General features: G+C 42.6%; 1 protein-coding gene across 3 annotated transcripts in view; it reads left to right on the top strand.

Annotated features, from left to right (window-relative positions):
* Positions 1-4,902: 4,902 nt before the first annotated feature.
* The window catches only part of LOC106566802 (DNA (cytosine-5)-methyltransferase 3B-like), a 73,112-nt gene continuing 56,382 nt past the window's right edge, over positions 4,903-21,632 (top strand). For 2 of the 3 annotated variants that reach the window (XM_014135216.3, XM_014135214.3), the window contains exons 1-2: positions 4,903-5,176; positions 14,301-14,411. In XM_014135216.3, coding sequence (XP_013990691.1) covers positions 14,352-14,411 — 60 coding nt within the window. In that variant the 5' untranslated portion in view covers positions 4,903-5,176; positions 14,301-14,351. Of the gene's footprint in view, positions 5,297-14,300; positions 14,412-21,632 lie in introns of all 3 variants that reach the window. The other variant, XM_014135215.3, reaches the window with a different exon arrangement.

The raw sequence follows: 21,632 nt of genomic DNA, 5'->3' as shown, positions 1-21,632 counted from the left end.
ATTTAGCCACGACACCAGGGTTAACACCCCTACTCTTACGATAAGTGCTATGGGATCTTTAGTGACCACAGAGAGTCAGGACACCCATTTAACATCCCATCTGAAAGATGGCACCCTACACAGGGCAATGTCCCCAATCACTGCCCCGGGGCATTTTTTTTTTAGACCAGAGGAAAGGAAGCCTCTTACTGGCCCTCCAACACCACTTCCAGCAGCATCTGGTCTCCCATCCAGGGACTGACAAGGGTCAACCCTGTTTAGCTTCAGAAGCAAGCCAGCAGTGGTATGATGCCTTCTGGGTGATAGCGGGGTGAACAGGCAGTGGCTCGGTTGGTTGTTGTCCTTGATGATCTTTTTGGCAGGTAGTTTGTCCCTGGTGATGCGTTGGGCAGACCGCACCACCCCCTGGAGAGCCCTGCGGATGTGGGTGGTGCAGTTGCCGTACCAGGAGGTGATACAGCCGACAGGATGCTCTCAATTGTGCATCTGTAAAAGTGTGTTAGGGTTTTAGGTGGCAAGCAAATTTCTGAAGAGGCGTTGTTGCGCCTTCTTCACCACACTGTCTGTGTGAGTGGACCATTTCAGTTTGTCATTGATGTGTATGCCCAGGAACTTAAAACTTTCCACCTTCTCCACTGCTGTCCAGTCGATGTGGATGAAGGGGTGCTCCCTCTGCTGTTTCCTGAAGTCCACGATCATCTGCATTGTTTTGTTGACGTTGAGTGAGAGGTTATTTTCCTGGTACCACACTCCCAGAGCCCTCACCTTCTCCCTGTAGGCTGTCTCGTTGTTATTGGTAATCAAGCCTATTACTGTTGTGTCATCTGAAAACTTGATGATTGAGTTGGAGGTGTACTTGGCCACACAGTCATGGGTGAACAGGGAGTACAGGAGAGGGTTTAGCACGGACGCTTGTGGGGTCCCAGTGTTGAGGATCAGCGAAGTGGAGGTGTTGTTTCCTACATTCACCACCTGGGGGCGGCCCATTAGGAAGTCCAGTACCCAATTGCACAGGGCGCTGTTCAGACCCAGGGCCTCGAGCTTAATGATGAGCTTGGAGGGTACTATGGTGTTGAATGCTGAGCTATAGTCAATGAACAGCATTCTTACATAGGTATTCCTCTTGTCCAGATGGGATAGGGCAGTGTACACTGTGGTGGCGATTGCATCGTCTGTGGACCTATTGGGGTGGTAAGTAATGCAACTAAAAAAACAACAAAAGAAACCACAAAACAAAAAGGGAGGTTAGGGAGGGTGACAATTGTCTATGGCGGCTCTAGTGCAGTACCCAGAACCTTACCATCCAGCAGATCCTCCAGCAGCGGAGGTGGCTCCGGTTCGGGGTGTAACCCCCGCTCCGCCCGCAGATCCCTCTGCTTCTGTACCACCGGACTGTGGATCGTCGTCGGATGAACCGGACTGTAGATCGTCGCCGGAGGCTCTGTGCTGCAGACCGCCGCCGGAGGCTCTGGGCTGCAGGCCGCCGCCGGAGGCTCTGGGCTGCAGGCCGTCGCCGGAGACTCTGGGCTGCAGGCCGTCGCCGGAGACTCTGGGCTGCAGGCCGTCGCTGAAGACTCTGGACTGGGGAACTTCTCAAGAGGTTCCGGACTGTAGGCCGTCTCAGAAGGTTCCGGACTGCAGGCCGTCTCAGGAGGTTCCGGACTGTAGGCCGTGTCAGGAGGTTCCGGACTGTAGGCCGTGTCAGGAGGTTCCGGACTGTAGGCCGTCTCAGGAGGTTCCGAACTGTGGACCGTCACTGCAGGCTCCGTGCCGTGGATCGTTACTACAGGTTCCGTGCCGTGGATCATCACTGGAGGCTTCGTGCCATGGATCATCTCTACAGGCTCCGGGCCATGGATCATCCCTACAGGCTTCGTGCCATGGATTATCCCTACAGGCTCCGGGCCATGGATCATCCCTACAGGCTTCTTGCCATGGATTATCCCTACAGGCTCCTTGCCATGGATCATCCCTATAGGCTTCTTGCCATGGATCATCTCTACAGACTTCGGACCATAGATCATTGGAGGCTTTGGTGGAGCTGGAATAGGTCTCACCGGACTAGGGAACGTCGCTGGGAGTTCTGGACTAGGGAACGTTGCTTGAGGCTCCAGACTGGAGAGCGTCGCTGGAGGCCATGTGCGCAGAGCAGGCACAGGGTATACTGGGCCGTGGAGGTGCACTGGAGATCTGGAGCTTATGGCTGGCACAACCTGTCCTGGCTGGATAACCACTGTAGCCTGACAAGCGCGAGGCGTTGTGACAGGTCGCACAGGTTTGCATTGGTGAACTGGGGGTACCGTGCATAGAGCTGGTGCAGGTGGCACCAGACTGGTGACACGCATTTCAGGGCGAATGCGAGGAGGACGTACTGGAGCCCGGTACAGGACGTACCGGGCTGTTGAGACGTACTGGAGACCTGGTGTGTATAGCCGATATCACTTGTTCCGGAACTTCCACACACTTCTCAGGACGAGTACGGGGAGCTGACTCAGGTGGCACTAAACTGACGACACGTTCCTTTGGGAAAAACTCGTGCCTCCTCCACCAACTCAATAACTCTCCCATTTCTCCCTTCTCCCTCTTCTCCCGGATTGGCTCTGGTTTGCTCCTCGGCTCCGCCGACTGCTCCATGTGTCCCCCCCAAAAAAATATATTTGGGTTTCTGTAGCCTCTCGTGCCTCCCTGGCAGGCTTCTATATCTGTCCAGTACTTGGCCCCAAGTCCAGTTTACCCTCTCTAGCCTCTCCTCCAGAGACCAGGAATCCATCTCCTCCCGGGCACGCTGCTTGATCCAGTCGTGGTGGGCAGTTCTGTAATGGCTGTCGTAGAGAGGGGACCAAAGCGCAGCGTGTTGAGTGCTCATGATGATACTTTATTATAACTCAAAATACTGAAGCAAAATAACAACGACAAAAAAACGACAGCGCACAGTTCTGTCAGGTACAGAGACTAAACAGAACATAACTGCCCACAAACACACTAGAAAAAAAACCAACATAAATATGATCTCCAATTAGAGACAACGCGAACCAGCTGCCTCTAATTGGAGATCATCCCAAAAACCTCCAACATAGAAATAGAAATACTAGAACAAACCATAGAAATAGAAAACATAGACAAACCACCCAAAACACCCCCTGTCACGCCCTGACCTACTCTACTATAGAAAATGACATCTTACTAGGGTCAGGACGTGACACCTTGACTAGTCTCTCAAAGCACTTCATGATGACAGAAGTGAGTGCTACGGGGCGACAGTCATCAGTTAAATTAAGTGTTTATGATTTATATTATAGCATCCACATATTGTATTTTGCTTGTACCAATAGGTAAAATATATGGTTAGTTGCTATCTTCTGAAAATGCAACCTGTACCCATCAATTCTGCATAGTGCACTTCCAGTGATATTGCATAACCTTAGGCCATGGTGTGCTTGAGAAGGTCTTGATATTCACACCTGAATCACTATTTCATACCCACATTATTGGATTCAATAAGGAAAGCCAATTCAAAAGTTTTATTTCAGTCATGAGTCATAGCAATACTCTAATACTCATGCATTGCATTCGTGACAATAGGGCCTACTTATGAATGACAACAATACTCAGACAATGTGGCGAGTTGTGACTGTTCAGTAGGCTAGGCTGTGGGCCTTGTGGTCTGCTTTTGATTTGAGTGGCAACCATATAATAAGTGGGTGTATGCACACTCAGCAGAGGTTATACACAGTCTGTCATATCCCCCTATAATCTTGTAGGATGAACACAAAACATTACACAGGCTACAATACAATGGAAAACATTGAGACATTTAAGACAATAGTGTGATATAATTTAAATGGACACAGTTATATGATTATGTATCTGTTATTATACCAATGGATTTAAAGGTAGAGTCAGCCACATGTCGGCCAGATATTGCGATGAGCATGATACAAGACTTCGCTCTCACACAATCACACAGAGTATCTGCACATGCGCACGGGTTCGCTTCACACTTTTGGAATGTGGTAGCCACGGGATTAAAACAGTGGAGAAGTTTAGCCTTGCGCTCCAACGCTCTTAGTTGTTGCGGAAATTGACCCACTATGCTGTTTACTTTGAGCATCTACACTTCATATCGCTGACTCTACCTTTTATACTATTTCAGTAAATTAATACAATGAGCAATCCTTTTCCAGTGACAACATCAAATGTTTGGATGGGTTGGTTTATTGTGGACATTAGGCTTCACGCACTCTCCTAATAAGGACCAGTAGGTAGTGGTGGAAAAAGTACCCAATTGTCATACTTGAGTAAAAGTAAAGATACCGTGATAAAAAATTACTCAAGTAAAAGTGAAAGTCACCCAGTAAAATACTACTTCAGTATCAAAAGTAAATGTAATTGCTGAAATGTACTTAAGCATCAAAAGTAAAAGTATAAATAATTGCAAATACCTTATATTAGGCAAACCAGAAGGCACAATTCTTTATTTACGTACAGACAGGGGCATACTCCAACACTCAGATGTCATTTACAAACTAAGCATGTGTGTTTAGTGAGTCCACCAGATCAAAGGAAGTAGGGATGACCAGGGATGTTCTCTATATAAGTGTGTGAATTGAACCATTTTCATGTCCTGCTAAGCATTCAAAATGTAACGAGTACTTTTGTGTCAGGGAAAATGTATGGAGTAAAATGTACGTAATTTTCTTTAGGAATGTAGTGAAGTAAAAGTAAAAGTTGTCCCCCCCCCCCCCCCCCCCCCCACAACAAACGACTTAAGTAGTACTTTAAAGTGCTTAACTACTTTACACCACCGCCAGCAGGGTAGTAGACTATTGGCAGAACTGCATATAAATGGTGTATAAATGCAATACAGGTGTATTAAGGGTTAACACTGGAAAAGGTAAATCTAGTTTCCATTCAGCTACAGTGTGATTCGAGACCCGGGAAAAGTTACGCCTGAACATTGTGGCACATTGTGGCAAAAAAAAACAAAGAAAAAAAGATTACAACAGGCAAGTTTGAAAAGAAGAGAACTCTGCTTAGATATTTGCCCCCAAGGGTATAAAGGCATGCATAGGTTGAGGTAAGTAGTGTGACACTTCGAGGCACCTTGGCAAGCAGTGAGAGAGGACCAATCAATCTCAACTCTTCCCCGTTCACCGAACGACAACCCCTGCAACAGGTACATTTTTGTGCAGTTGCCATTCTTATGATAAGTGTTTATGCACGCTAGTCTGCAGAACATTATTTAGGAGATCAGTTAACAGCATGCTGCTAGAATCTGGAAGAATTCCTGCATGAGGTTTGATAACTTTCTTACTGTTACAGTAATTTGTTCAATAGAGACTCAACTTCATTTAAACTTTTTTTGCGGAAAGACGTAGGGTAACATTACATTTCGATTCAATTGATGAAACAATGTTGCGTCGATGATTATGTAAATTGGAGACAAGGAAGGGAAAATACCCTACATATTCTCAAACATGGCAAATATAAGGATATTTATCCTACAATAAAATAATATGATCCTTTTTTTGTATGGGAATGTTTAATATTGCATAGTTTCAATTCAGAGTTGATCTGCGTCACGCACACTCAGTAGTAGGCTACAGATGTTGCGATTGGAATCTAATGGATTTTTATGCGTCAGTAGTTTGTGATTTATTTATTTTTAGCGTGACTTTGACGTTTATTTCAAAGTTTGTTGAACTTCAACTTCACTAATGAAGGGTTAGATTTTTCTTGTGGTTTTGGCACAATTTCCTCAAAATCACTATCAGTTCGATTACGTTGTTTTTCATACAAACAAGTGCATGTTTCCTACTCCATTCCGTTAAAGAGAGACAGATAGTTTAGTATTTTTGTATGGCTTATTTGAATGAATTGTCTTCTGTATGCCTTGATAATCATTCCCTGTAGGGGAATTTCAATTCGAATGCTGAAACATAATACAATAGGCCTATTACCATAGGCTAGTCGCTTAAGTATGACAATTTTGTGGACTGTTGTGCACCTGCGTGGATTTTTTTTTCAATCAAATTTGCAGTCTTTCAAGTTGGGTCTTTATTCTCGGAGAGTGCCCACGTTAGTGGTGCGCGTGTCAGCTGTTTGTTCATCTGCACCACACCGCAATTGCTAATCCAGGGTTTCGGTCCTCGTGACCCCAAGGAGTGCACGTTTTGGTTTTTGCTCTAGCACTACACAGCTGATTCAAATGATCAACTAATCATCAAGCTTTGATCGTTTTGATAATTTGTGTAGTGTTACGGCAAAAAACAAAACGTGCACCCATTGGGGGTCCCGAGGAGCGAGTTTGGGAAACGCTATAATATAGGCTATGCCAGGGTTCCCCAACTGGCATCCTACAGGTTTTATTTGACCCCCACAAGTTTTCTGAAAAAAAAAAAAAAAAAGATATATATTTTTCATTTTTATATGTATGTTTTTATTGTTGTACATAAAAGACTGTAAAAACACCAGGAAAGCAGCTCCAAGTGATATTAATTTAAGAAATCTGTCCATTAAAATAACATCAAATTGATCAGAAATACAGTGTAGACATTGTTAATGTTGTAAATGACTATTATAGCTGGAAACGGCAGATTTTTTATGGAATATCTACATAGTCGTACAGAGGCCCATTATCAGCAACCATCACTCACTCCTGTGTTCCAATGGCACGTTGTGTTAGATAATCCAAGTTTATCATTTTAAAAGGCTAATTGATCATTAGAAAACCATTTTGCAATTATGTTAGCACAGCTGAAAACTGTTGTCTTGATTAAAGAAGCAATTTAACTGGCCTTATTTAGAACTAGTTGAGTATCTGGAGCATCAGCATTTGTGGGTTCGATTACAGGCTCAAAATGGCCAGAAACAAATAACTTTATTCTGAAACTCATCAGTCTGTTCTTGTTCTGAGAAATTAAGGCTATTCCATGCGAGAAATTGCCAAGAAACTGAAGATCTTGTACAACGCTGTGTACTACTCCCTTCACAGAACAGCGCAAACTGGCTCTAACTAGAATAGAAGAGGAGTGGGAGGCCCCGGTGCACAACTGAGCAAGAAGACAAGTACATTAGAGTGTCTAGTTTGAGAAACAGATGACAACTTTGCAACTCTGCATAGAAGGCCTGCATCCTGGAGTCGCCTCTTCACTGTTGACGTTGAGACTGGCGTTTCTATGGGCTTATTTTGGACCTAAGCTTGTCGCCTGCCTTCCCGCCTTTGGGACAACAACTCCCGTTGTTAGGACGGAGACATGAGCATCTTGTTATTTTATAGGGATCTCTGGTGCACACAGCACAGAAGGAGCGAACTAGACGAGACCAAAAATACAACATGAGAACAAGCAGACAAAAATGCTCATAAAAAATGTAAAGCATTTTTCTTGTGATACAGGCATTTGGAATATTGTGCAAAAGCATACATTTGAATTAACTGAATAAATTCGATATATCACCCAGCCCTACCTGAATGGTAGGCCTAAATGTTTTATGCAATTGTGCGATGTACAGTATGTATTGCATAATAAGCTGTATGTGATCTGTCTCCTCTGTTTTGTTATGGGGTGCTGCAGGGCTGACTGTTGCACCCCTCCCATTGATAATAACATTGTCAGTGGCTGAAGTTATCTCTCTGAAATGATCTCTCAAACACAACAACAGTGACATTTTAACCCTTCACCTGGTCACTAGGCACCAAAAAGAATGATAATTTCCCTACACCGGGGTCAAATTCCTCTCCTGCCATACAAATCCCACCAGCATTAGTGAGTGTAAGTTTACCCCAGGGCAGTGTACGGGCATGTCTGGTTGTTTTGTTGGTGTTGTTGTTTTTAAAGAAGGGTCGGCTGACAAGGTCACGGAAATTATGCACGTGCATTGTTATGATTCTGAACGGTCAGATAGCTTGCAACAATGACAAGCTGCCATGTGGAGAGTTATAGGAGGCTTGTTTCCGCTAGTTTTATCTTGTTTTTGATACCAATCATGTTTTGACTGATTTTGTGTAACTAGCTAACCAACAACTTCAACAATGCATTTGAATGACAAGAAGTGGTCATTGTGCAAATGTTTTTAATGAACATTTGGAGAGAACATTTACATTTAAGTCATTTAGCAGACGCTGTTATCCAGAGTGACTTACAGGAGTAATTAAGGTTAAGTGCTGTCGACAGATTTTTCACCTACAGTGAGGGAAAAAAATACCCTTGATGGCAATCACAGAGGTCATACGTTTCTTGTAGTTGGCCACCAGGTTTGCACACATCTCAGGAGGGATCTTGTCCCACTCCTCTTTGCAGATCTTCTCCAAGTCATTAATGTTTCGAGGCTGACGTTTGGCAACTCGAACCTTCAGCTCCCTCCACAGATTTTCAATGGGATTAAGGTCTGGAGCCTGGCTAGGCCACTCCAGGACCTTAATGTGCTTCTTCTTGAGCCACTCCTTTGTTGCCTTGGCCGTGTGTTTTGGGCCATTGTCATGCTAGAATACCCATCCACGACCCATTTTCAATGCCCTGGCTGAGGGAAGGAGGTTCTCACCCAAGATTTGACGGTATATGGCCCCGTCCATCGTCCCTTTGATGCGGTGAAGTTGTCCTGTCCCCTTAGCAGAAAAACACCCCCTAAGCATAATGTTTCCAACTCCATGTTTTGACGGTGGAGATGGTGTTTTTGGGGTCATAGGCAGCATTCCTCCTCCTCCAAACACAGCGAGTTGAGTTGATGTCATAGAGCTCCATTTTGGTCTCATCTGACCACAACACTTTCACCAGTTGTCCTCTGAGTCATTCAGATGTTCAATGGCAGACTTCAGACGGGCCTGTGTATGTATTCTTGAGCAGGGGAACCTTGCGGGCGCTGCAGGATTTCAGTCCTTCACGGCGTTGTGTGTTACCAATTGTTTTCTTGGTGACTATGGTCCCAGCTGCCTTGAGATCATTGACAAGATCCTCCCGTGTAGTTCTGGGCTGATTCCTCACCGTTCTCATGATCATTGCAACTCCACGAGGTGAGATCTTGCATGGAGCCCCAGGCCGAGAGATATTGACAGTTCTTTTGTGTTTCTTCCATTTGCGAATAATCGCACCAAATGTTGTCACCTTCTTACCAAGCTGCTTGGCGATGGTCTTGTAGCCCATTCCAGCCTTGTGTAGGTCTGCAATCTTGTCCCTGACATCCTTGGAGAGCTCTTTGGTCTTGGCCATGGTGGAGAGTTTGGAATCTGATTGATTGATTGCTTCTGTGGACAGGTGTCTTTTTTTACAGGTAACAAGCTGCGGTTAGGAGCACTCCCTTTAAGAGTGTGCTCCTAATCTCAGCTCGTTACCTGTATAAAAGACACCTGGGAGACAGAAATCTTTCTGATTGAGAGGGGGTCAAATACTAATTTCTCTCATTAAAATGCAAATCAATTTATAACATTTCTGACATGCGTTTTTCTGGATATTTTTGTTGTTATTCTGTCTCTCACTGTTCAAATAAACCTACCATTAAAATTATAGACTGATCCTTTCTTTGTCAGTGGGCAAATGTACAAAATCAGCAGGGGATGAAATACTTTTTTCCCCCACTGTAGTTGACAATGGCAATAGAAGTTACATTTTAGGTTTGTATCATTCTCATTTAGATTTGAATAGAATTTTGATTAACCACATGACAAGGATTTTAAGATACTTTGATGTTATTATAAATTAAATTAAACTGTTCCACGAAAATGTGTCAAGGCCTTCGTAATGAGTAGACCAAAATGCAGCGGGGATGTGAATGCTCATTATCTTCTTTATTAAAATAAAAGAACACTGAACAAAAAGAACGACGAAAACAGTCTTGTCAGGCACACAGCTAAACAAGAAACAACTACCCACAAAACCCCCAAGAAAAACACCCCTACTAAATAGGACCTTCAATTAGAGGCAACGAGGAACAGCTGCCTCCAATTGAAGGTCAAAACAATAAACTAGACATAGAAATATAAAAACTAGAAAATAGAACATAGAACACTACCCAAAAACCCCGACAACACAAAACAAACACACCCCTGCCACGTCCTGACCAAACTACAATAACAAATAACCCCTTATACTGGTCAGGACGTGACAAAATGTACATAAAGAAAACCATAACTGGCACGCAGATACACTACCATTCAAAAGTTTGGGGTCACTTACAAATGTCCTTATTTTTGAAAGAAAAGCCAATTTTTTTGTCCATTAAAATAACATCAAATTGATCAGAAATACAGTGTAGACATTATTAATGTTGTAAATGACTATTGTAGCTGGAAACGGCAGATTTCTTTATGGAATATCTACATAGGCGTACAGAGACACATTATCAGCAACCATCAGTCCTGTGTTCCAATGGCACGTTGTGTTAGCTAATCCAAGTTTATTGTTTTAAAAGGCTAATTGATCATTAGAAAACCCTTTTGCAATTATGTTAGCACAGCTGAAAACTGTTGTTCTGATTAAAGAAGCAATAAAACTGGCTTTCTTTAGACTAGTTGAGTATCTGGAGCATCAGCATTTGTGGGTTCGATTACAGGCTCAAAATGGCTAGAAACAAAGAACTTTCTTCTGAAACTCATCAGTCTATTCTTGTTCTGAGAAATTAAGGCTATTCCATGCGAGAAATTGCCAAGAAACTGAATATCTTGTATAGAGGTCGACCAATTAATTGGAATGGCCGATTAATTAGGGCCGATTTCAAGTTTTCATAACAATCGGTAATCGTTTTTTTTGGATACCGATTTGCCAAAATGTATTATTATTTTTTTTTTAACATTGACATTTTTGAATTTTTTTTATACACCTTTATTTAACTAGGCAAGTCAGTTAAGAACACATTCTTGTTTTCAATGACGGCCTAGGAACGGTGGGTTAACTGCCTTGTTCAGGGGCAGAACGACAGATTTTTACCTTGTCAGCTTGGGGATTCAATCTTGCAACCTTACGGTTATCTAGTCCAACGCTCTAACCACCTGCTTTACATTGCACTCCACGAGGAGCCTGCCTGTTACGCAAATGCAGTAAGAAGCCAAGGTAAGTTGCTAGCTAGCATTAAACTTATCTTATAAAAAACAATCAATCATAATCAGTAGTTAACTACTCATGGTTGATGATATTACTAGTTTATCTAGCCTGTCCTGCGTTGCATATAATCGATGCGGTGCGCATTCGCGAAAAAGGACTGTCATTCCTCCAACGTGTACCTAACCATAAACATCAATGTCTTTCTTAAAATCAATACACAAGTATATATTTTTAAACCTGCATATTTTGCTAAAATAAATCCAGGTTAGCAGGCAATATTAACCAGGTGAAATTGTGTCACTTTTCTTGCGTTCATTGCACGCAGAGTCAGGGTATATGCAACAGTTTGGGCCGCCTGGCTCGTTGCGAACTAATTTGCCAGAATGTTACGTAATTATGACATAAAATTGAAGGTTGTGCAATGTAACAGGAATATTTAGACTTATGGATGCCACCCGTTTGATAAAATACGAAACGGTTCCGTATTTCACTGAAAGAAAAAACGTTTTGTTTTCGAGATGATAGTTTCCGGATTTGACCATATTAATGACCTAAGGCTCATATTTCTGTGTGTTATTATGTTATAATTAAGTCTATGATGTGATAGAGTAGTCTGACTGATTGGTGGTAGGCACCAGCAGGCTCGTAGGCATTCATTCAAACAGCACTTTCGTGCGTTTTGCCAGCAGCTCTTCGCTGTGCTTCAAGCATTGCGCTGTTTATGACTTCAAGCCTATCAACTCCCAAGATTAGGCTGGTGTAACCGATGTGAAATGGCTAGCTAGTTAGTGGGGTGCGCGCTAATAGCTTTTCAAACGTCACTCGCTCTGAGACATGGAGTAGTTGTTCCCCTTGCTATGCATGGGTAACGCTGCTTCGAGGGTGGCTGTTGTCGATGTGTTGCTGGTTCGAGCCCAGGTAGGAGCGAGGAGAGGGACGGAAGCTATACTGTTACACTGGTAATACTAACGTGCCTATAAGAACATCCAATAGTCAAAGGTATATGAAATACAAATCGTATAGAGAGAAATAGTCCTATAATTCCTATAATAACAACAACCTAAAACTTCTTACCTGGGAATATTGAAGACTCATGTTAAAAGGAACCACCAGCTTTCATATGTTCTCATGTTCTGAGCAAGGCACTTAAACGTTAGCTTTCTTACATGGCACATATTGCACTTTTACTTTCTTCTCTAACACTTTGTTTTTGCATTATTTAAACCAAATTGAACATGTTTCATTATTTATTTGAGGCTAAATTGATTTTGTTGATGTATTATATTAAGTTAAAATAAGTGTTAATTCAGTATTGTTGTAATTGTCATTATTACAAATAAATAAAGAAAAAATTGGCTGATTAATCGGTAGCGGGGTTTTTAGCCTTCCAATAATCGGTATCGGTATCGGTGTTGAAAAATCATAATCGGTCAACCTCTAATCTCGTACAACGCCGTGTACTACTCCCTTCACAGAACAGCACAAACTGTCTCTAACCAAAATAGAAAGAGAAGTGGGAGGCCCCGGTGCACAACTAGGCAATAAGACAAATACATTAGAGTGTCTAGCTTGAGAAACAGACGCCTCACATGTCCAACTGGTAGCTTCATTAAACAGTACCCACAAAACACCAGTCTCAATGCCAACAGTGAAGAGGCGACTCCGGGATGCTGGTCTTCTAGGCAGAGTTCCTCTGTCTAGTGTCTGTGTTCTTTTGCCCATCTTAATCTTTTCTTTTTATTGGCCAGTCTGAGATATGGCTTTTTCTTTGCAACTCTGCCTAGAAGGCCAGCATCCGTGAGTTGCCTTTTCACGATTGACGCTCAGACCGGTGTTTTGCGGGTACTATATAATGAAGCTGCCAGCTAAGGACTTTTGAGTCGTCTGTTTCTCAAACTAGTACTTTCTCAAACTAGTACTAGTAATGTACTTGTCCTCTTGCTCAGTTGTGCACCGGGGCCTCCCACTCCTCTTTCTATTTTGGTTAGAGACAGTTTGCACTGTTCTGTGAAGGGAGTAGCACACAGCGTTATACGAGATCTTCAGTTTCTTGGCAATTTCTCGCATGGAATAGCCTTCATTTCTCAGAACAAGAGTAGGTTGACGAGTTTCAGAATAAAGTTCTTTGTTTCTGGCCATTTTGAGCCTGTAATCGAACCCACAAATGCTGATGCTCCAGATACTCAACTAGTCTAAAGAAGGCCAGTTTTATTGCTTCTTTAATCAGAACAACAGTTTTCAGGTGTGCTAACATAATTGCAAAAGGGTTTTCTAATGATCAATTAGCCTTATAAAATGATAAACTTGGATTAGCTAACACAACGTGCCATTGGAACACAGGAGTGGTGGTTGCTGATAATGGGCCTCTGTACGCCTATATAGATATTCCATAAAAAATCAGCCGTTTCAAGCTACAATAGTCATTTACAACATTAACAATATCTACACTGTATTTCTGATCAATTTGATGTTATTTTAATGGACAAGATAATAGTTTTTCTTTCAAAAACAAGGACATTTCTAAGTGACCCCTAACTTTTGAACGGTAGTGTATATAGAAATGGTACGATAAATTGGCATTCCACGTAAGAAAGGTTGCCGACTCCTCGTGTAGCCTTTTACCAGCAACTTCAGGATAGTAACAGCAGGATCTGCTGGGTCAGGTTACGGGTTTTTTTTCTGGTTATCTTGATCTCTGGATCCCTCTTGAGTCATTTGTGTCTTATTTCATCAAACAGTGCGCTTAAAGCAGACAAACTCAATGCATATATAGTTGATTTTATTCACACAGATAGGATGTGTCTGTATATGGAAAAATACACTTTTCAAAAGATGACTTTCGGTCAACCAAGATTCTTTTTTGTCGGGGACAGTCCTAATAGTAATACATGTTCAAGGAATCACTTAGCTAGTGATTCAGTGTGATTTTGTGTGATTACTCTGATGAGACGATGAATTCCTCTGGGGAAAATGTTTTTTTGAGTGGTTTCAGGAGTGTGTTCAGATTCACTCTTTTTTCCAATGTGGAAAAGCATAATTTTGATAAGAGCAGATGGTACTTGAGAAGATTCAGGACTCCCAAAAATAGAAACATCTTTGACTCAAGATTCTGTATCTGTTTACTTTGCAAAGCTTTTAAAGAGAGGGAAGTGTGGGAAATGTATGTACATTTAAATATATTTTTTATGCATGAAATAGTGCACATTTAAATGTATTGTTTTGTGCACTCTCCTAAATACTGCATTGTCTTGTTTGTTTTGCCTCCAGGTTAGAAGATAATCAAAATAACAATAATTGACGAAGTTAACTGCAACAGTAATGCCATCCAACAAGTATTCTTCAGCCATCATGGTTGAGAGTGACAAGATGACGGCAACAGTAAGTAGTGTTGGTCTCCATTTTTATTTTACAGAGAGGCTGCGGAGCTGACTATAAAAAGTATAATGATACTGTAAGACAAAGAAACACCTAATTTCTAATGAGATTTTAGGATGATTGTTCTCTCGTGCGGCCACAACTCAACAGCATGCCACTAGGTCCAATTTTTGCTTTGATTGAAACTTAACACCATCTGGCTCTAAAATTTGCTCACTGTACATCATTTGAAAGAATGGGGGGGACATGTCAGAACAGGTCACACTGCTCAGAACATGTCAGGACAGGTCGCGCTGCTCAGAACATGTCAGGACAGGTCGTGCTGTTCAGAACATGTCAGGACAGGTCGCGCTGCTCAGAACATGTCAGGACAGGTCGCGCTGCTCAGAACATGTCAGGACAGGTCGCGCTGCTCAGAACATGTCAGGACAGGTCGCGCTGCTCAGAACATGTCAGGACAGGTTGCTGTCCTACTATTACCAAACAAAGTGACCAAATATCCACTGTTCATACACACTTTTGTTATCCACTGGGGTTTGTGCCCCAAAACCACCACTCTGTGCAGCAATATCAATACATTTTTCACAGCCATAGCCTACATGTCCTCCTTCATATCACTTTGTAACTCAGGTGAGCTGCCTGGCTTTAGTGACATGGTATTACTGTATTACTAATGTGTTGTTATACATCTACGCATTCCTATACTCTGTTGGTGAACTGCAGTGCGTGGCACTTCTCAGCAAACAACCATCGTATTTTCACCTTCAAAATGTTTTTGTCAGGCAACTCCACAGTTTTACACATCATATCAGATGAGATATGCCTATTGCTCCAAGAGTTGAGATTCTTATCGCTCAGTGCCAGATAGCACGCCTACTGGTTCGACCACTAACACTCTCACACAAAACTGGATCATGATACACTGTGACTGAAAGTTTTGGTTGGATCAGTTTTGCCCTCAGATCCCCCTTTTCCATTCAGTAGGACAATATTTCTGCCCCGTTAGTTACATTAGAAAAAAGTTACTTCCAGGCAGCCCCAGTAGCATCCTTTGCCAGTTGGGTTTTGGCCTTCACTCCTGGATTATACCGTTAGTACCATGCCTATGTTGAAAAATGTTGTTATAAGGACTATCTAGATAAATCTACATATCATTGTAATACATGTAATAAATTATCTTCTGTGGTGTCTGTGGTAGTGTAGTGTTGGCTGTTGCTCTATCCCAGAGTGAGATAGTTCTTAACTACTATTCAGTGTGATTTATGGCTTAGAGCCGACACTAGTCTTTAGGGCATCAGGGAACTCTCTCTCTCTCCCCATTTCTCATCCTGTTGCTTCAGGTCCTGCTCTATTGCTACAGTACAGTAAACAACACAGCCACTGGAACCCCCTAACCCCCTACCTCAAGCTCCCTACCTCAATCACCTCACATCCCTACCTCAATCACCTCTCCCCTACCTCAATCACCTCATCCCCTACCTCAATCACCTCAACCCCCTACCTCAATCACCTCATCCCTACCTCAATCACCTCATCCACTACCTCAATCACCTCACCCCCCACCTCAATCACCTCACCCTCTACCTAAGGGACCAGGCTTTCAGAAGCTTCTGGAGGCCTGTGGGAGGCCTGCTTGGCTCTGTCATGATGGTCTAAATACCTTGTAATAGGCCACTATATTCATGATGGATGGATCACCATTTGGGGGGCATAATTGTATTTCAACTTTGTCTGCTGATGCAGTATGTGTGTTGTGTTCCCACCTTCCATAGCATTAGACACTGTAGGACTCCTAGGTGCTTCCTTTCTTAGGCCTGTTGGTTCTTGCCCGAGGGGCTCAGAAATGTGACAGACAAGAGTTGGCCCGGTGGTCACCATATTGTTTCAGAAAGTGTACAGTAGTGTTGTCACGATACCAGATAACGGATGCAGTGACCTATTACATAGCGAAAGATATGGTTCCAATCTTTACAGTAGAAAAGCCAGGCTTTAAAAAGCTGCAGTTGACCACAAATATCAGCTGCCAAGCCGCAAGTATTTCATGGAAGAAGCCCTGCTGTCACGGTTGTCGTAAGAACGGGACCAAGGCGCAGCGTGTGTAGAGTTCCACATCTTTAATCCAAAGTGAAACTTCAAGCTAAAATAAATAAATAAAATAAACGAACAACTAAACGTGACTACGTGGTGCACAGACACAAAACAATATCCCACAAATACAGGTGGGAAAAATAGCGACTTAAATATGATCCCCAATTAGAGACAATGATTACCAGCTGCCTCTAAATGACTTATTCAAACAGCTGGTCAAACATTCCTAAACAATAGAATAGATGTGGGGGTTGTTAATTTGTTTTGCACAAATAGGCCTTGTTTTATTTTAACTTCAGTTAAGAATTATGTCTTGGCCTTTTATAATTTGTTTAGAGAAAAACAAGAAATGGAGATATATATCGTGAATCATCTGAACCTCATAAAGAAATTGAGATATTACTTTTAGGCCATATTTCCCAGCCCGAAAGGTTGCTAGATTGAATCCACGAGCTGACAAAGTTAAAATCTGTCGTTCTGCCCCTGAACAAGGCAGTTAACCCAGTGTTCCTAGGCTGTCATTGTAAATAAGAATGTGTTCTTAACTGACTTGCCTAGTTAAATAAATGTTCAATTAAAAAAATAATTCAGCTTGTTTTAGCTGATTTCATGAGGCTACAGATGACAAACAATACCTCCGATTTAAGACTTATTTTATTGGCAACTACTAGGAGAACATATTATTTTATTGTATAACATTTGCATAGAAGAAGCGATCTCTTCTTTTATAAAAGTGTATGCTGTCTCTTTCAGAAAGTAATACATCATTCACATGGCTGTGGAATCTGACTTTGTGGCCATGGAATCTAGTGGAAACCAGACGGGAGGCGAGGGAGACGAAGAAGTGAATTACTTTTTGTTGGCGAGGGAGACAAAGTCAATTAATAACGTTTTTGGTGACAATCAGCTTTGAAATCAGCATATTTTGCATTATGATTTGCATATTATCACAAACAAAGTACTTGAGTAGTGAATTCAGCTGTAAGCTAGGAAGGAAAGCTAGCCTACAATTAAAGCTGAATGCAACCGGCATTGTCTTGCATTGTAAAAGTGTTCTAGCCTGTATGGACATTGTTTTGCGAACAGTAATGAACAGTTTCAACATTTCTACATATGGTGTTGCGTTATTCAAGTGTGTTAATTTCTGTGCAGCATGAGTAACAATGCAGCCCAGACAGCTCTAACAATGAATGAGGAAGTGGGGTAGGTACTCCACTGCGCTGATAGACAGACTTGATCCCCTCAATGGCGAGAAACACATTTGACAGAAGTTCTGAACGTAACAAAAATTCTAGTATCAAATGTATTTATTTTTTTTAATTAAAAAAGTACAATAGTTTCGGTATACCTTGGAACTCTACTGTACAGTGACACCCTGGGAAATGCCTTATGGGTTTCTACATGCTTTTACAATAGGAGTTTTTTTAATCATTCCTGGGTCTGCCTGGCAAACTGGTTCTCAACTATGTGAATCTGTGATCCCAGATAAGAATAATATTGTTCTATGGAAAGCAGTTAAAGCACAGACATGGTATTCACAGGTGTATAGTTTATGTAGTTCCCCTTTAGGGTTTTCTGTAACGCTGTTATCTTGGTGTCTTTGTGCCAAGCCAGGGGAGCCAGTCTAGACTTTGAAAATGAGAGTAACTGATGTCAGCTAAGCACATTTACATGGCAAGCCAGTGTCTCATGTTGTAAATATGTCTGGAAGGTGTGTGTGCTTGTGTGTTATTCCTTGCCGTGTGTGTGCTATACTGTTTGTCAGGTATGGGTCCATTGAAAGGGAGTATCTCTCTCTCCAACTGAGTCCATTCCTTCCTAACCTCTCCTTTGTTTCCTGTCTTTGTGTCCAACCCAGAAAGCAGATCAAGGGCTGAGGTGTCAGGGAAGCAGAGATACTGAAAGGGCTCCTAGCCACCTGGTCTGAACCCCAGCCTTTAGTTTTCACTCATACTTTGTTCTCCTTTTACAAAAGCAGAGGCTGTGGCAGTGCCTTGTCTGGGCCCCTTCAGCTTGGGCTGGGGGGGTGAAGATGTACTTTGTCAGGGAATAATTTTTTGAGGACGTTTGAGTGGGCAGAAACAGGCGGATGGACGGACAGACAGATCAACCAAAGGTCTTGCTCTTTTAATCTGTCAATACAATTTTAATCAATCCACACGTGCATTGTCTTATGTCTGACACCGTTTCCATAGCCGTCTGCACTGAGATGTTGCCTGAGCCTCTCCTAGCCAGATGTTGGGCTGAGAGGGAAGGAGGGGTGAAAGGGTGCAGACAGGAGGGTAGGGAGGGGCAAGGGGGGTAGCAGACGAACTGTTGACAGGTGTAGAGGGGTTTCCTGGTCTGGAAAAAGGCGTCTCTCTCTCAGGTCTAATCTCACTAATGAGAGAAACTCTGGCACTGACCTGCTGTGTAGCTGTCTCTCTCTCTCTCTCTCTCTCTCTCTCATTCTCACCCTCACTCTCATTCTCACCCTCACTCTCATTCTCACCCTCACTCTGTCTATCTCTCTTTCCCCCTCTCTAATTTTCTATCTCTGCCCCTGTGGCCTTAATAATCCCTCTATCCACGGTGCATTGAGTGCTTTGGGGTCTATAGCTGTACTGTGTCGTGCTCTACTATCTTATACTGTGCTGTGCTGTGTGGCCCAGGTTGGCTTAGGTGAGGTGTTTGGGGGGGGGGGGGGGCAAGAGAGAGGGAGAATGCTTATTTCTTTGTATAGCGTTTGTATTGTAGTGCTGGTTTCCCAGAGTGAGAGAGTGCACAGTGTGTGGTATGGCATTGAACTGTGCTTAGCTCTACTGTGCTGCTGTGTTCTGTGCTAGCCTGGCCTGGGTTGGCTTGTGTCTTCCCCTGTGCCTGCTAGTTGGCTGTGTTAGCTTTGGCAAGTGACTGTGTCACTGGAGGACAGCTGTGGCGGTAAGGGAACCGTGACTCAGACTGGCATTCCAGAGGAAGATTCCTGATATCCCACAACCACATGCATTGTTCCCAAGGCCAAGGGCTTACGCTTCCTGAGGAGGAAGCCTGCCAATGGGGTGAAGGCCCTTAACTCTCTCACCCACAACTCCCTGGCTGTCTCCCCCTCAGAGTTCCACCTCTCTCACCCTCTTCCGGTCTCAACCCGGTATTCAGCCTAAAGATGTTGGATAGATGCTTTAACTCTGTATCTCTCTATGTTGTTATCGTTTTGTTGTGGTTTTATTTTGGTGTGTTCCTATAGCTAACTCTGCATGTATTTCACAGCTGGAACTAACATTCTTCCCATCACTCTCACTGTTACCCCCCCACACGCACATGCATACTGTAAAACTTAAATTAAACAGCAAGTCTCAAATAACCACCTGCCCCTTTTAATAGCTGGGCAACGGCACACATTAAAGCAAATCAATTCCTGTTTCAAATAAACGCTGGGTTAATTGTTTAGGAGGTTTAATGTTTTATTTGTAACATTCAATAATTCAGTACTGACTGGAAAAATTATTGCAATCCGCTTATTTTTTGGGCCTGTAATGAACTGCTAGCCATTGGCTCCTAACAGCTGAGAACTGCTAGCTAACTGGTATGCACAAAAACAGTTAACAACTTCGAGAGTACAGAGCCCTAGAAATCGGCAGAAGTAAGCACTGTCAAAGAGGAGAATAATTATTCTCAATTCATTTTTATGTATATTTTTTAAATATAGGCATACTAAGATAAAACAAACGTGACACTGTGTAAATGATAACACATTAGTGCAGGAAATGAAGAAATTGATTAAATTGCTGAAAGTGAATGCTGGAATTAAACATGAACTATGAAAATGAGCAAAAGTTATGTGCACTAAGGAAATAAGTTAGATGCCTGGCTCAAATAGAAGCCTGTCTCTAAGTGCCTACTGTGTTCAGTAATTTAAGCAAATAAACGCCTGGGCTATTAATTGAAGTTTTACAGTACCTTAGAAAGTGTTGTAAACTATTTCCCCTATATACTTATTAGCTACCGTTCCCTAAAGGAGTGTTGTTTTAAACTATGAAATATATTTAAGATAACAGTTTGTTTTTACTCTTAGATTCTACAGTCATCCAGGGCTTGAGTTTGGTTTCCTGAAGTAAATTTCTGACTTAGAATATGTGGACAACTACAAATGCCTAGGTGTCTGGTTAGACTGTAAACTCTACTTCCAGACTCACATTAAGCATATCCAAAATTAAATCTAGAATCGGCTTCCTATTTCACAACAAAGCATCCTTCACTCATGCTGCCAAACATTCCCTCGGAAAACTGACTATCCTACCGATCCTTGACTTCGGCGATGTCATTTACAAAATTGCCTCCAACACTCTACTCAGCAAATTGGATGCAGTCTACCACAGTGCCATCCGTTTTGTCACCAAAGCCCCATTAAACCACCCACCACTGCGACCTGTATGCTCTCGTTGGCTGACCCTCGCTTCATATTCGTCGCCAAACCCACTGGCTCCAGGTCATCTATAAGTCTTTGCTAGGTAAAGCTCTGCCTTATCTCAGCTCACTGGTCACCATAGCAACACCCACCCGTAGCACGCGCTCCAGCAGGTATATCTCACTGGTCATCCCCAAAGCGAACTCCTCCTTTAGCCGCCTTTCCTTCCAGTTCTCTGCTGCCAATGACTGGAACGAATTGCAAAAATCACTAAAGCTGGAGACTTATATCTCCCTCACTAACTTTAAGCATCAGCTGTCAGAGCAGCTAACCGATCATTGCACCTGTACATAGCCCATCTGTAAATAACCCACCCAACTACCTCATCTCCATATAGTTACTTATTTTTTTGCTCCTTTGCACCCCAGTATCTCTACTTGCACATTCATCTTCTGCACATCTATCACTCCAGTGTTTAATTGCTAATTGTAATTATTTCGCCACTAAGGCCTATTTATTGCCGTATCTCCCTAATCCTACTACATTTACACACACTCTATATAGACTATTGTGTTATTGACTGTATGTTTGTTTATCCCATGTGTAACTCTGTGTTGTTGTTTTTGTTGCACTGCTTTGCTCTATCTTGGTCAGGTCGCAGTTGTAAATGAGAACTTTTTTCAACTGGCCTACCTCAACTGGCCTACCTGGTTAAAAAAGGTGAAATAAATAAATAAAAATGAGTATCTCCT

This window comes from Salmo salar, chromosome 13, assembly GCF_965601325.2.
Source record: "Salmo salar chromosome 13, fSalSal1, whole genome shotgun sequence".
NCBI lineage: Eukaryota > Metazoa > Chordata > Actinopteri > Salmoniformes > Salmonidae > Salmo > Salmo salar.
This window is presented reverse-complemented; position numbering and strand designations above follow the sequence as displayed.